The sequence below is a fragment of the Austrofundulus limnaeus genome, unplaced genomic scaffold, assembly GCF_001266775.1.
Source record: "Austrofundulus limnaeus strain Quisiro unplaced genomic scaffold, Austrofundulus_limnaeus-1.0 Scaffold193, whole genome shotgun sequence".
Taxonomy (NCBI): Eukaryota; Metazoa; Chordata; class Actinopteri; order Cyprinodontiformes; family Rivulidae; genus Austrofundulus; species Austrofundulus limnaeus.
Window position 1 is genome coordinate 140,751 of NW_013952595.1, and position 14,943 is coordinate 155,693.

Here is a 14,943-nt window from a genome sequence, read left to right on the forward strand (position 1 = left end):
TGTATAATGTCTTGTGACGTCCACGGCCTACCCCAGTTACCACTACTGAGCATGTGTGTCAAGGACAGAAAGGCAGATGTGGCAGTGGAATGTGTCAAAACAGTTTGGAGAGAAAAACAAAGTAAAGAACAACAACAAAAAAAAGCGACTAATCGACTATTAAATTAGTCATCGACTATTTTAATAATCGATTAGTCATCGATTAATGGACTAATTGTGGCAGCCCTAGTAAACATGCAYCTGTTGGTCGGATGTTGTTTCCCGGGTCACTGTAATTAAAGCCATGMCTGCTTCTCTTCTCCGGCTCCACCTGCCTGCTACTGTTCAGCTAACGTTAGCATCTATCTGCAAGTCTCGTCTCTCTCAGGTGGAGGAATCAATAAACATCTTTCTGCTGGTTTTTCTTCTCTGACGGCTGGTTTTTAAAAAAATCTGCCAGCTTCAATATTGTTCCCAGTTCTTTCTCAGACTCGTTCTAACAAAGAAAGTAATTTAATTTCGAGCATCGCTCCAATTTCTGCTGGATCTGAATTAAAKTTTTGCCGATATCCAAGTCCCACCTCCATCTGATTTTTRMTTGGCTTGTAGGCCTGTCTAGTGTGTTTAAAGTGAAAGCTTATAGCTCTTATAGGTCCAGGGAAATGTCTGTTAAACATTTGGCTGGGCAGGTCTGATTTTAAGCCGTAAATCTGGCACAGTGCTGGAATACTATCAGCCCTGTATATAGCATTGGGTTCTAACATTCCCAGTTTGAAAGACCTCAGTGAAGTTAGTTTCAGGTTGGATAAAATAGTCAGCCACCTAAGTTTTCTAATTATCCTCCGACTCCTGAAAGTTTTGAACCCCCTGCTGCTAAAGAACCAAATACTTGCAGTGTTCTGACTCGGGACGTGATCCAGCATTAATGCCAACCTGTGAGTTTCACTTGTTCCTCTCTGTTTGATCATTCCCTCAGAGTGTTTGTCTTTTTAATTACTTCAGCCACTCTAAACTCAGAGGTCCTCTGAGCAGGACTGTTTGCACCCTCCTCCACAGCCTCTAATCTGTTCTGTGGTTTCAACACCCCCTGACTGTTTCCATCGCTAAATGTTTGTCTTTGCCACATGAAGGAAAYGTTTTCTGGTTGTACCTGGAGGCGGGGCCTGAGGGTCTCCAGGGGCTTCGTGCTGAGCCGCTGGAGGTGCAGGAGCTGCTGCTGGGTTCTGCTGTTGCTGCTGGTAGTACAACTGGATGGGGAGAGGGATGGCCCGCCGCCGTATTCCCACCAGGAGGATCTGAACCTGGCTGCTGACTTTGGCCTCCTCCTGTCGTCTCATCGAGTGGTTGGGGAACACGGTCCTGTGGAGCAGGAAGAAACGTCTTTTTTAAGTAAATCAACACAAGCCGTTAGTATAAAAAAATGAAGTAGACTTTGAACTATGGACGGACCGCAGACATTTGAGGAAGCCAGTTGAGTTCAGGATGTTGCTTCGGCCCATTTTGCTGCACGTGGTGAGGTACTCTGAGTACATTTCTGACCGAGACACGGAGCCCTCAGGGTTTGTCTCGAAGTGTGCGTTTAGCCTGTTGGTCCACGAGGAGAAAGGGTTAAATCCTGCATCCTCTCTGTGTTTTCCTTCAGGGGAAAAAAAATCATCCCGACTCTTGTACAAAATGAATCTCACCACTGCAGCGTGAACTTCTCCCCATCTAGTTCAACAATGCCAGGAGGTGGTAGACTGGACTGGACTGGGACCCTCGTTACTGAAGAAAACAAACAGAAACTAGGTTATAAAAACATTTGGTGTGGAGTAAGTCTGTCCCAATAAAGCCTGCAGTGACACAAGTCGGCCACTAGATGTCAGCAACCTAATAACTTGACAGAAGATCAGTGATGGAGCTGAAAGTTTTACACCTGCTGATTTTTTTTTGTTTCAAACATTGAGCTCAGTGGGATTTAGAAACAAAACGTAACTCTTAGTTTGAGTTGACACATGTGTGTAAAGCTGTTTTATAAGTGGGGTTTCAGTCTGGTCTACAGACTCAAATCAGTACGACAAACGTCTGTCTGGTTTCCTGTTGGGTTACCTGTGGTGATGMTGATCTAAGTTTTACAGGAAATACATTCCAGGGTTCTTTCTTCTAAACTAAACTGCACCAGTTAAGTTWAAAAAAATCTAACTTTATCATCTGCTCAGAAACACTCACCGGGTGCCGGCGCTCCCTGCACGGCGGCGGGAACCTGCTCCACCAGCTGCGGTCGGACCTCAGCCGCCTGGTCGGAGTTYGCTTGATGCTCGATCAACCGTACCGCTGTCAGGGCGTCGGGTCCGAACGTGTGCAGGTCCACTGAGACTAACCGCACTAAGAGGTCTGAACARGGAGACAGAATTTAAATGCCATTCAAGTTTCACCGAGCGTCGCCAGTACGGCTTCCAACGGGCGGATTYGCACCTATGCTGCGGTCGACTGAGGCGATCTTGCTGCAGGGCACCTCTCCCAGCTGGGCCAGCAGGTAGAGCACCTCCAGGGAGGCCATGAGGAGCAAGAGGTCCGGCAGAGTGAGGAGCATCATCACCTCCCTGTAMGACTCCTGGTCCACATACTCACAGATCAACACGCCATTATCGTCCGCTTTGCTGAGGTTACCCAGGATCTCCATGGCTGCGAGACAAAAAGACACGCGGATCAGGAAACGTAAACCATTTATCTGGATTGACACAAACACAGCTGCGGTAAAACCCCACCTCGCATTTTCAAGAAGCGGTCCCTGGACATCAAGCATTTGGTGATGGTGTGAAAGATCAGGTGCGTCGTCCGAAAGTCTACAGGATCCAGCTGAAGCTGCAACGAGTCGGAGGATTAGAATCTTGTTAGCAAGAAGAATACCGCCGCTGCTCTGGGAATATGCTACTAACAAGTGATCAGGGCCCATATTCATAAAACTTCTTAAGAGTAGATTTTTAGACTTAAGTGCTGAAAATTCCTTAGATTTGCTCCTACTCTCAGACTTAAGTGTAAGTGCCAGTTATCAAAATTCTTAATTCTTAAGTCTAAGAATCACTCTTATTCTCAAGAAATGTTAAGACTGCTCCAGAGGACTCTTAAGTGGTTAATTAAGAGTTGCCACTAGGGGTCTGAGATGGACTGAAGACAGAGATCACACAGAGGACACAGCTGTCCTCCTCCCCACCTGAGTGTTTTTCTCAGTTATAAGGTGGAAACAGGTTTAATCAGAAATATAAAAGAAAGACCCCCCCCCCCCCCGATTTAAACATTAAGCTGTCTGATCCTAGAACAGTGTGAGAGGTAAGTAGGCAGCTGATCATGCTGCTCATGTTTTGGCTGTGGCATCCAGGCACAGGTGCTTTGAATAATCTGATGGTTGGTTGAGCAACCAACAATACTAACTGCCAAAGTTTCAGTTCCTGACCAACTCTTGCTGCACTAAAACAAGGAGATTCACTTTCAGTTTTGTCCTGGAACCCATAAATATTAATTGCTGGTCTTGTTTTTAGCTGTGTAAGGTTTCACCCCAGTCACCGTTTGGTAAAACGAGAAAAAGAAACAAATTAAAAAATATTTTACTTATAAAACAGACACTAACTCTCCAAAAGGCAGAGAAAATAAAAAAAATAACAATTAGTGTGTTGTCATAAATATTATGTTCATAAATTTTTGTAAAATGCAGTTCAAATGTGTGCCTGTGACTGACATCAGTTTAAAAACACCTACACCAAACCATCACAGTAAAAATACACATGGATCACTACACCACTACAAGAAACAAACCAGGCTAAAGTTTGCACCTTGGGTTCCTTCAACTTTTATKTTTTTATTTCTAAAAACTGATAAACAAAAAACCCTGATCATTCATTTACACYAATCTCACACTCGTGCTTCAAAGATTGAACAGATCTGACTTTACTCTACTGGATGTCTTTACTTTGACTATTAGTGTTCATAGAGGAAAAAAAACAAAACACCTTATTTAACTGCATAAAATACTATTTTATTCATGTCTTCTTCCAGTGTTTCACTTACTAATATCCAAAGAGAATAATGGCAGTAGCCATTCTCTACAATGTAAAAGCAGAGCATCACCTAGTGGGCTAATATAAAATTAAAAAATATAGGGATAGAGGTAAAAAGAAAAAGAAAAAAAAACTATAAAAGAAAAGCATTATTTTGTGATAAAATAAATATTGGGTCAAATAATGAATTTATAATGATTTGAATTTATGATGTACTATAATTTATGAAATTATAATGGACTCAGGTACATTTGTTCCTAAAAGAAGTCTGGAGTGTAATGAAGTTATTTCTGACAAATTCATTAAAAATAAAAACAAGTTATTTACTTGATAAAGCTATTCTTGACTGTCATAAACGTGGGAGATTTGCRTCAAGATTCTATGCTGAGTTACAAATGCTAAGAAAAGATAACTTGGAGAATTTACGATCAACCTGGAACAGAACTCTGAAAAGCACAATTGATTCAGAAGCATGGGAAGACATCTTGACCCTGCCTTCCAGAATCTCAGTATGTAACCGATATAAAGAAATGCAATATAATATTTTACACAATGTATACATATCTCCATACATATATATAGCAAGTACACACCAGGAAGCTCTCCAAACTGCCCTAAATGTAAAGTAGCTACAGGAACTAGAATTCACTGCCTATGGGAATGTAAAATTATAGAGGCATTCTGGCAGGCAGTGTGTCGCGAAATCAACTCTGCTATAGGACAAACAGTGCATTCTGGTCCAGTGCTTTGTCTACTTGGACTCATACCCACTCACCTGGGTACTCACAAAGAAACTGTGCAATTCTTATTAATGTTGGCCAGAAAAGTAATAATGGTTAAATGGATAGGTTGTGATGCCCCATCGATCCAGCTATGGAAAAATCTATTTTCTGAAATGATTGTATTAAAAAGATTGAGATACTGTCTGGATGGAAAATTTTATACCTTTAAAAGAAGATGGGAACACGTTCTTAAATATTTCAAAATTAACAAACCAGTAAAGTGAACCTAAATGACATGTCATTGAGTCTGTAGCTCAACTGGTGCCTGTCAAGAGAATGCTGTGACTTATTTACATGCCTCCAAACTTTCTCTTCTGATTCTGGCAGCTGTGTTGTGTAAGTGTTGTCTTTTTTTATTGTTGTTTATATGTTTGTATGTCTGTATAAATCTCAAAATGCCTAATAAAGATAGTATGAAAAAAATAAAAACAAATAACAAAAATTAATTAATTCAAAAAAATGAGGCTATTTAGGCAGTGGTGGGTACAGATCTGCTAATAGCAAAGCTAACATGTTGTTTAGCAAAATAATGTTTTGGCTCAATTTAAAAGAACATTAGCAGATCAGTTAGCATCCGCTAAATTGAATTTTGCTAAAGTTAAGTTACATAACAAAATTCACAGGTTGGTTCCTGTCTGTTGTGGTAATTTTTCCGGGAAAAAAAATCATACATACAGCACTACTAGTTTTGTTAACTCGTTTAGCAGTTTAGTGTTAGCTAAGTAAGTTCTTAGTTGACAGATTAGCAAAGGTAACTTTTTGGTAAACTGCGCTCACCACTGTATTTAGGCTTTGTCGGAAAACTTGTTTACTGACACCAAAGCACAATTTTGAAACTCTGTGTCCGATGAGCACTCACCTCTGCAGCCACGTTGCCCAGCGTGTCTAGTCCGAGCTGTCGGAGTGAGATGAGGTTACAGTGGGCGCAGAGCAGGAGGAAGCGCAGGCACGTTCGGTTGGCCGCCAGCAGCTTGACGTTCACCTCCTCGAATGAGAGGTTTCGCAGGATGACGGCGACCTGCAGCACCCGCTGGGCCTCTACGTCGTTGATACCTGGGTTCCGCGGTGGGTGGAAGAGGCTCGGCCAGCGCTCCTCACACGACGTACCGTCTAAAGAGCCCAGGGGGTGAACTTAGAACCAGGCTGTTTCAACGTCAACATGCAGAGTAAAATTCTGCAGGGCTTAGGACAAAACGTTTACCTTGTGTTGCACTGCTCTTGTCCCAGATCAACTCTCTGACTTCAGCGTCCTCCACCACCTCTTTCCAGAACTGTAACACAACAGAGGTGCTTTACTTTCTCATAAACGACCATGGTGAGGAAGTTTAATGAAGTTTTTTAATGAAATTAAAAAAAGACCAACCGTTTTTCTGTTTTTGGATTATAAAATAAAAATAGAATAACCACCCGTTTTTTTCAATGTTTTTAAACCAAAAGCAAAAAGTCCACGGACCGAAGAACTAAAGCCACACTCGAGGGTTAAAGCGGTGTCGGGCTGTGAATGAGTCATTCTTGGTGTCAGACAAACAGTGAGTAAGACCGACAACGTCCAGCTCATGAGTCAAACGTCTTTTTTTTTATTTCAACTCCTCGTGGAACATTGCAGCTTCCCACAATGCAACATGACAGCTGTCAGATATTTTAGTTTGAAGCTAGTAGTGGCCTTAAGCTGCTGCTAGCTTCGAGCAAAAAATAAGGACAGAGCTGTAGAGACATTTTCACACTCATGTTCCAACTAAACTTCTTTACGGTTATTGCTGGAGTAAGCACTAATGAGTAAAACAGGCAAAATAATAAGTGAAGAACCATTAAAAAAGATAAAATAATGAGAATAATAATAATATAAATAGCTCAGATGGCAGCTCAAAGTTCAGTTGGAACAGGAACAGTGTTTTCTGTTGGCTTCAGGCCTCTTTAAACTGGATGATGACCTCGCTCTACACAACATCTAACATGGTTAGTCTTTGAAGGTCTTGGTGAGGTCCTCAGGTCTGTTTTATAAACATTGTTTGGCCCTCATAAGGGTTGGTAAGTCGTGGAGGGGTTTGGGTTAGCACAAAGAACACAGTGGTTTTATTATTGCCGTGGCAGCATATTAAGGTCCTGAGGGGGTCACAATCGCTGTTCAGACAAGACCACAAAACTGCGAAACATGCTGTAGTTTCCACGTCGGACCATTTACTTTGTATTTCAACACAAATACAAAGTTCGACATTGTTGCTTGGAGCCACACTGAGGTTGTTGATGCAATGTTTTATTTTAAATCATAAATCTATTTTAAAAAATCATGTTTTATCCATGTTTTTTGTATCACAGTTTAGAACGCATGTGGGAACGCTTCCACTGGAATTGCGGCTTTTTGCAATATGCCGCCAGGAGCTGCAAAAAAACTTTTGCAGCATGATCTGGATTTAAAAAGTCTAGCTGTCAGAGAATCCCATTGCTCTTGTCATGTAGATGAGATGCAACACATTTATTCCAGTTACACTTTAGAGCAGCGTCATCTAAACTGGGCCTGGTCAGGGGTCTGCTCCTAAAAACAACATCCAGAGCTGCAAAGCATGTTTTAAATAAAAATAACTCATTCAATGCTTAAAAATACTACATTTAAAAATATTTGATTGTTTCAATTGAAGATATGCAAGAAATTGTTGACATTTTAACAGTAGAAGAAAAATAACATATAACAAGATATATGATGATATAACTTGTCAAATAAGAAAAAAATAATTAGAAATAACAACAACAACAACAACAACAACAACAACAAAAAGAAGAATACTAATCAAATAAGAAAAAATGTATAATAATAAATAATAGGAAATATGATAGTAAAAAGAAAAATAAAAAGAAGAAATAATTAGTAATGAAAAAATACCAAGAAGAAAAAGAACAAATATTTACCCTGACAAAATCTCGGGATGTTTTCTCCTTCCAGTCTGTCCCAAACACCCCAGAGAAGCTGCCTAGTGCTAGAATTAAAAACAAACAAAAAAAAGTTAGCTCACTTTTCTGTTCTCCACTTCCCCTTGCATATATCCTGTTTGAAAAACGAATGAACCACAGATGCTAGAACTATTTGTTCAGATATTTGTGGGGTGCCCAACGAGTACTTACAGTCATCGAAGACGCCGGCGTGGGCCAGCAGCAACGTGACCAGTTTGGGGTCTTTTTCCAGCTGCATGGCGTGTTTGCTCTCGTTGGAAAGCAGAGTGCAAACGTTGACGGCGAAGTCGACTTCATTGGGGAGGCTCGAGAGGAGAGACAGCACCAGTTTGTTGTAGTCGCACGGCTGAACAAAATCCGAAGACAGTCCATAACTTTGGCGAAGATAGTCTGGAAAGAAAGGAAAAGACAAAAACGGCTGCAGGTCACAAGAGGTTTCACAGCAAAAAAACTTAAACATTGTTAAACAGCTGCTTAACTTTAGCTTTAGGATGGTCAAGGTTTTTGGATGAGTCAACTTATCTGACTGAGAATGTTCATTTTTAAAGATGTCTATTCTACGGTCAGCTTTTTATAATTAATATATTTTGAACCTGAAATTTTAGCTGTGTGGGAGAGAAGATGTGCTTTAGACCAGATGAACCAGAGGAATACAAACAAACATCTATAAAATGAAAGTACAATCGGACAATAAAAGCCTTTAGTGCCTGAAACATTTTCATTTACCTAAAAAGAAGCTTCTTTAGTTTGATGCAGGGTTAGTTTTTTTTTTTTTTCCTGGAGGCTAATCACAACAGAGACAGTGGTCCTGTCGTGGCAATTTGATTTTCAAACTTGGAGGTGTGTGGGTTTTTTTTTTTTTCAGGCTGAATTCATTCAGATTTCCAGTTTCTACTGGAGCAGAAATAACTTAATCCAAAAGAAAGTTTGTCTTCTAAAGCAAGCAGAGAGAATCTGACAACTGCTGAACAAAGTCTCCTGTGAAAGACACGGTTACATGAACACAACGGCATCTCAGTTCTTACTGGTCTCAAACAACAGGGTGAAAGGGATATTTTAGACATTGTGAAAAAGACTTCTGTGAAGCAGGCTAAGGATAAAGAATTTAAGTTTTTATTCAACAGAATGAGCTCTGGGACATATAAACAACAATAAGACTTAAGTATCAGCAATATCTAAATTCAGAATAAGCTCAAAGATATGAAAACAGTGAGTTAGTCCTAATAATGGTTCCCCTTTCTCTCATTTCTACCCCACATCTTTAAGTATCTTTAACGTGGCTGAAGRTCAATGCAAACAGCCAGCCATGCTGTGTACCAACCACACTGTTGTTAAACAGTAACTAAACCCAAATCAAATTTCTTTTGCAGATAAACTCTCTAAATTGGACCTTGACGGTATTATCTATATATTTCTGTGATATTTTTCACATTTTTGTGTAAATGTTTAATTTCTGCAATATGTGGTCTAAAATCATCTTGGTGCTGCCCTCTATGGGCCAAACGGTGGATACTGCAGTTGCTTTACCTATTGGTTAAAACAGCACTGCTTGGTCCATGGTAACGTCACAGTTCCTGTGTTCAGGTATAAAAGCCTCTCTCAGAGATGTCCCCGCARTGAGTCGAGGGTTGAAACAGCGAGCACTGTGATATTGCTTTTAACAACATCAGGTTAGCAGTAACGCTAACAATACTTCAACACTCAGAAACTCGACCCATTCTGTCCTCCATTGCCTCGGCAATACCAGATTAATGCATCACTCAGACCCACTTGGCTCGACGGCCTCCCTCAACCCCTGGCGAGGGGTGGCTGTTCATCTCCTGGCTGACTGACCAATTCGATGGGTGGCCGTATTCTATCAGAACTCGGACATTTTGCCTTGAGCGAGCCAGACTCGGTCTGCAAGCGGTTCTATTGAAGGTCGCGGGCCGGCTGTGGTCCCTGGACTTTGCTGGGCAGATGGAATTGATCTGGGAGGAAGCTGATAGATTCGGGCTCAGCGGAATTTGTCCACTCCATTTTACCTGATTGGGATCGCCAACCTTGAGAGTACCAGCAGGAACTCTAAAGCAGATGGAAAATTGTTGTCGTCTGCTTGTCTCTTTGTTCCCAATACAACTGATTACAGAATCTGGATCTCCCAGACAACAGCCTTGGGAATGTTGACTAAATTCTTCCTGGCTAGATGTGTCGACAAAGGCTCTGCCCCCCACCTTCCCCCCTCCTCTTGCCCGTCTAATCTGCTTATCCAGATCTAGCTGATAGCTGCACAGAAATGAACAGTTTCCATCAATATTTCTGAACTATAGCTGCGCTGGTTTTGGGGACTGGATTCTTCGGGCCCCCTTAAACTCACTCACTCCTCTGGCTAATAAACTTGCTCTATGTAGAGGGCTTTTTTTTTCATAAACACCATAGTGTGTCACAGTGTTGATATAATATGATGTTTTTGCTTTTTTATTCATCTTCCCTTCCCTGTGTGATTTTCAGTTTTTCTTCRTTTCTAAGTTGGCGCCACAGCAGGCTGCCTGTTACTGCAACTCCACTGTTTTGAGTTGCTGTAATGTACAAATTTCCCCACTGTGAGATCAATAAAATTCTATCTTATCTTATCTTATCTCTTATCTTAATAAAAATCATAATAAAAATCATAAAAAAAATCATAATAATAATAATAATAATAATAAGCTTCTCCTCCTCTGACCCTTCACTCAACAACACTGCTTTAACATTGAATAAAAACAACAATTTTTCCAGCTATCACTGTTGCTGCAGATGGGCAGAACAGAGAAATAATATTTTAGAACCAGCAGCACAGCGCCTTCAGCCCGTTTAACTGCTCGGTCCGAAATCGGAGAGACAGTCCGGGTAGTTGCTTTCTCCACTCTGTGTGACTGGTTCATATCTGTACGGCTGGATGTTTTTATTCCTTAGTTTCATGGCAAAATCTGATTCAGTATCATAGGTGCGCATAATAAGTCATATTATTTGACATCTTTGACGTTACATAGCAACAACTGTTTACCTTAGCAACAAAAATTATGATTTTGGGCTCTTCTCCGTAGCTCCATTTAGCAGGTGGAAAATTGTATTTCTTAATATTTTTTCATTACAGTTGTAAATAATTTAAATCACAATTTTAAATAAAACATTACGAATGCAAAATATGCAAAAGACACATTTTTTGGGGCTTTTTCCTTCATTTCACCTTTAAGAACAGGCAAGTCTAAGGTAGACAGGGATGGGTTTACTGTTTGTGTTAAACCAGAGTCTAAAAACATCCGGCTCTTTATGGGCTGCAGCTCTGGACTTTTGGATCTAATAACATTTGAGTTCAGTTTGTATAAACCGTGTTGCTGTAACATGTAACCATACCAGCTGGAGTTTGGAACTTTACACAGAATGAGAGAGCAGGGAGACTGTAGCATAAAGTGTTTTTGTAGAGTTTTTTTTTACCTGTATTTAAGACTGTTGAACTGTATTGAACCACCCAATATGTGGGAAATTTTCCAGTTATTACAAATAATATGTAGTGGTCACCTAGGGGTGGAATAAACATTCCACCTTTCTTTGTTCGAATTAAAGTTATATGTTTTCTTATACAGTAAAGAGACATTTTATTTCATTTTATTTTCTTTAATCAAGATAATAAACAAAATAACGTTTTATATGTTTGATTATTTTTTTCTCAACTAAAATTATCTCAACTAAAAGTTATCATTTTGTAAATCAAAGTTACATACTTAAATGAATGACAAGCTATTTTCTTTCATTATAACTCAGAAAAGAAAAAACACAAAAAGATATTGTTCCAATATTTCTTTATTTGTGTGTTTTAATCAACCGTTATTTGAATATAAGGTGATTATGTTTTTCTGTTTTATTTTCAATTCAGCTAAACAATAATTATAATCCAGTTTACTATGTTTTACTATGAAAAATGTATGATTGTTGTGCTTACGTTTAAACAAAATCTTAAGTTTATGTTGATTTGAAAAGCTCACGCTTGGTTCATTTTCAAGTCTTAAAACCTGCTAAGGTTTTAGCTGTTTTTAACAGGTGTTTTTGCTGACGGAGGCAGCATTCACCAGACGAATGGAACTCTCCCAGACTAAACTTCACCTCCATCTTTTACTAACAGCTTCAAGGCCATGCCCGATAGTACCTTCTCTCCTCTCCCCCTCCTTTAGTTACTAACAACGGGCGTACCTACCAGACAGTCTCCATCTTCTCTTTGAAGCGAGAAGAGCTGAGTTTTTCCTCCTCAGGAAAAACCAGCATTCAGGTGATAAAACCTTTGCCCATTTGCGAAAGGGCCGGTCTTATCCAGGGTCACGACATGCCAGTCGTGAACCCCATTACCAGCAAACTCCCAGGAAGTTTCGTTCAGAACTTCTGTGAGACGCTTTTATTTTTGATCCAAGGAACCTGTCGGTTGTGACACTCCATGCGAAGCCAAGAGACCACTAGACCCGAGGTAATCAAACTCTTGAAGTCTAAATGCCTGGAGAGCTTAACATTTCTGAGCGGGCCTTTCGTTGACTGGGTGAGACTCCTCCACGCCTAAACCTGACTGTGAAGTCTTCAAAGGTAATGGCTGACCGTTTGATTAAAGAGCGTCTGAGTCCGGGCTGTGCCGAGCGAGACTTCCCAAAACCACCTGGCTCCTCACCTTGATAAGATAAAATCTAGTTCCCTTCCTTAACAAACCCTTTCCTTCCTAAATTCTTAATTCTTTCCCATATCCTGTCAAAATCTTTAAGAATAAGTGCCTCAACAATGGTTTATTCAACATCTAAAAGCCAAACGTTGTTGTTCCTGATAAAGTTGTCAAAATAACGAGATTTAACACATTCGCGAGTTAAATGTTATTAATTTCAACTTTTGTAAACATCTGATCATCCCTCAATGAGTCTTGTTTATAAGTAATTGTTTTTGTAAATAAATATTTATTTTAGATAAGACTTTACCGACTACGTTACTCATTGTTTAGTTCCTGATAGTTTCACAGAAAAGGTATTATCTGTATTAAAGAACTCTCAATTCCTCATAACTAAGATATGAGAAGGATGTAGACGTAAAACTCCTACAAATACACACAGGAAATCAGGCTTTATTCGTACAGTTCCATACTGAAATTTGACTTTACAGTTAGATTTACAATTTGTTAGAAGGATAAACACTGAATTAAAAACTACGAATAAAGTGTTTTTTGTTTAAAAATGTGGGAATGAAAGGGTGAATGACTGTAGTGTGAAGCACTTCGGAGTCCATTAGTATTGACTAGGGATGTCCCGATCAGATACTCTGTATCGGTATCAGGTGCAGATATGGCCATTTTTTGAAAATCGGGTAGAATCGGATGTAGTCATGTGATCGGGCTGGTCCAGTTTTCGCGACAGTTTTCAGCATCATCATGCTTTACAACTGCCGTTAAGAAGTCAAGACGCACACAAGTATGCAACCATGTCCACAGTGTGGGAACACTTTTCAACAGAAACTGATGCTGAAACTGCATCTTGCAAAATCTGCAAACTGGATGTTTCTCATGGTGGGAACACCAGGGCTCAATTTAACACTACCAACCTTGTCACTTGGAAAGAAATTTAAAAAATGAAGCTACCGGATCTGTATTGGAAAGACTACTCCTTAAAAAAAATCGGATTGTATCGGGAGCCAAAAAAAATCTGTATCGGGACATCCCTAGTATTGACATTTTATCCACATCGGCTGATATCTGATACCGGACAGGCAACAAAATGTTTATTACTTTGCATCCATGTCCACAACTGACTAGAGATGGGAAATCGTCCCTATTTTCAGATCATTGGATCATGGTCACTGGCTATCGCCGATAGACGATCCAATYGGCTGATAAGGCATGYGCAGTTACGTTGTTAGAAAATAAAAAGAAGAAAAAAACAAGCAGGTCCGCTGATTATAAGCAACGGCTTCTTTTATTCTAAAGTCACTTGTAAATTCCGTGAGTCGCAGGTTGCGGTTTTTTGGGCTTATTTTTCAACGTGAGTTGCTTATTTTGTGCTCGTCTTTCTTTCCGAATGACGTTCCTGAGACACCCCGCGCCGGGAAACCCCCCTCTTACTTTAGCATACATCAGTGCACGGGATTTCTCTACCGGTGGAGTCCAATGCGGGGAAAAAAAGGTCCGAGACTCATCACTCCACGTTGTTTATCCACAAACAGGTCCAGGATTAAGCTCAAAAGTTTTTATCAGACAGATTTTACCGTGAAAATCGTCTGTTTTATCTGCTTTTATGAGGTTTTGGCCGTTAAGATTCAGTTTGACTATCTTTATAAATCGCTGCTTCCTGGGAACAAGTCACTTTTTTTCTCTCTCTTTTCTTTTTGTAAGTGAGGGGTTGAAGCAAACGCAGCGTCTGAGCGCTTTCAGGACAAACAAACACTCCCACAAACTTTAGACCAAGTATGTGTTCTTATGTGGAGGGGGGTGAAAAGTTCACACACTTCAAACACACACAAACACCAGAGCCCAGAGTGACGAGGAAAAGCAGGGGTGAGGCAGTCGCTCCGGTTCAGTTCGGAACTGGTTCAAGTTATTTGTTTAAATGATTGTCATCAATTATTCGTTTTGTAACTAAACGTAATAATATAGCACTATTTGGGTCACTTGTGGCGCACCAAAGCAAGAAGATGACAAGAAGAGTGACGTGAAGAGGTAGGGCTGGGTGATATGATCAAAATTTTATATCACGGTATTTAACATTTTCACCTGTTTCACGGTTTTTTGACGGTATTTTTCTTTTCATCACAGCTCAGCTGATAATAAGATGTACAAACTCTGCTCATACATGTCAACTTGTACGGATTGTCCGTAAGTTATAAGGATTTTACATCATTTTGCAGGTATACGGGGGTACAGAACAATCTCACGGATTTTTTCAAGTCTTATGGATTTTTTCAAAACCTGATTTTCAAATTTATCTAACATGTCAGAGCCTGTCGGATGATTAAAAAAACAATAAACAACATAAGACAGCCATCTTTTAACCTGTTCTGCTGCTAGAAATAAGTTTTGAACTTTTTCCGCTCTCCTCTCCTCCTGCTGCTCAGCGGGCGCTTTCATGTCCGCAGCCGACAGAACCCACCCCCCGTGCGAGTTGTACGGATTTTTGAGGCATTTTATACAAGTAAACGTCCGAAGAGGTTGACATGTATGCCTG

At 40.2% G+C, this 14,943-nt stretch overlaps 1 protein-coding gene across 1 annotated transcript in view; it reads right to left on the reverse strand.

Annotated features, from left to right (window-relative positions):
- arid2 (AT-rich interactive domain 2) overlaps window positions 1–14,943 on the reverse strand; it is a 55,589-nt gene that overhangs the window by 13,478 nt on the left and 27,168 nt on the right. Inside the window, exons 5-14 of the mRNA XM_014018429.1 lie at window positions 7,913–8,131; window positions 7,700–7,767; window positions 5,997–6,066; window positions 5,655–5,905; window positions 2,727–2,823; window positions 2,434–2,643; window positions 2,188–2,352; window positions 1,665–1,743; window positions 1,429–1,563; window positions 1,130–1,338 (exon numbers count right to left, since the gene is read on the reverse strand). Coding sequence (XP_013873883.1) covers window positions 1,130–1,338; window positions 1,429–1,563; window positions 1,665–1,743; window positions 2,188–2,352; window positions 2,434–2,643; window positions 2,727–2,823; window positions 5,655–5,905; window positions 5,997–6,066; window positions 7,700–7,767; window positions 7,913–8,131 — 1,503 coding nt within the window. The remainder of the gene's footprint in view (window positions 1–1,129; window positions 1,339–1,428; window positions 1,564–1,664; window positions 1,744–2,187; window positions 2,353–2,433; window positions 2,644–2,726; window positions 2,824–5,654; window positions 5,906–5,996; window positions 6,067–7,699; window positions 7,768–7,912; window positions 8,132–14,943) is intronic.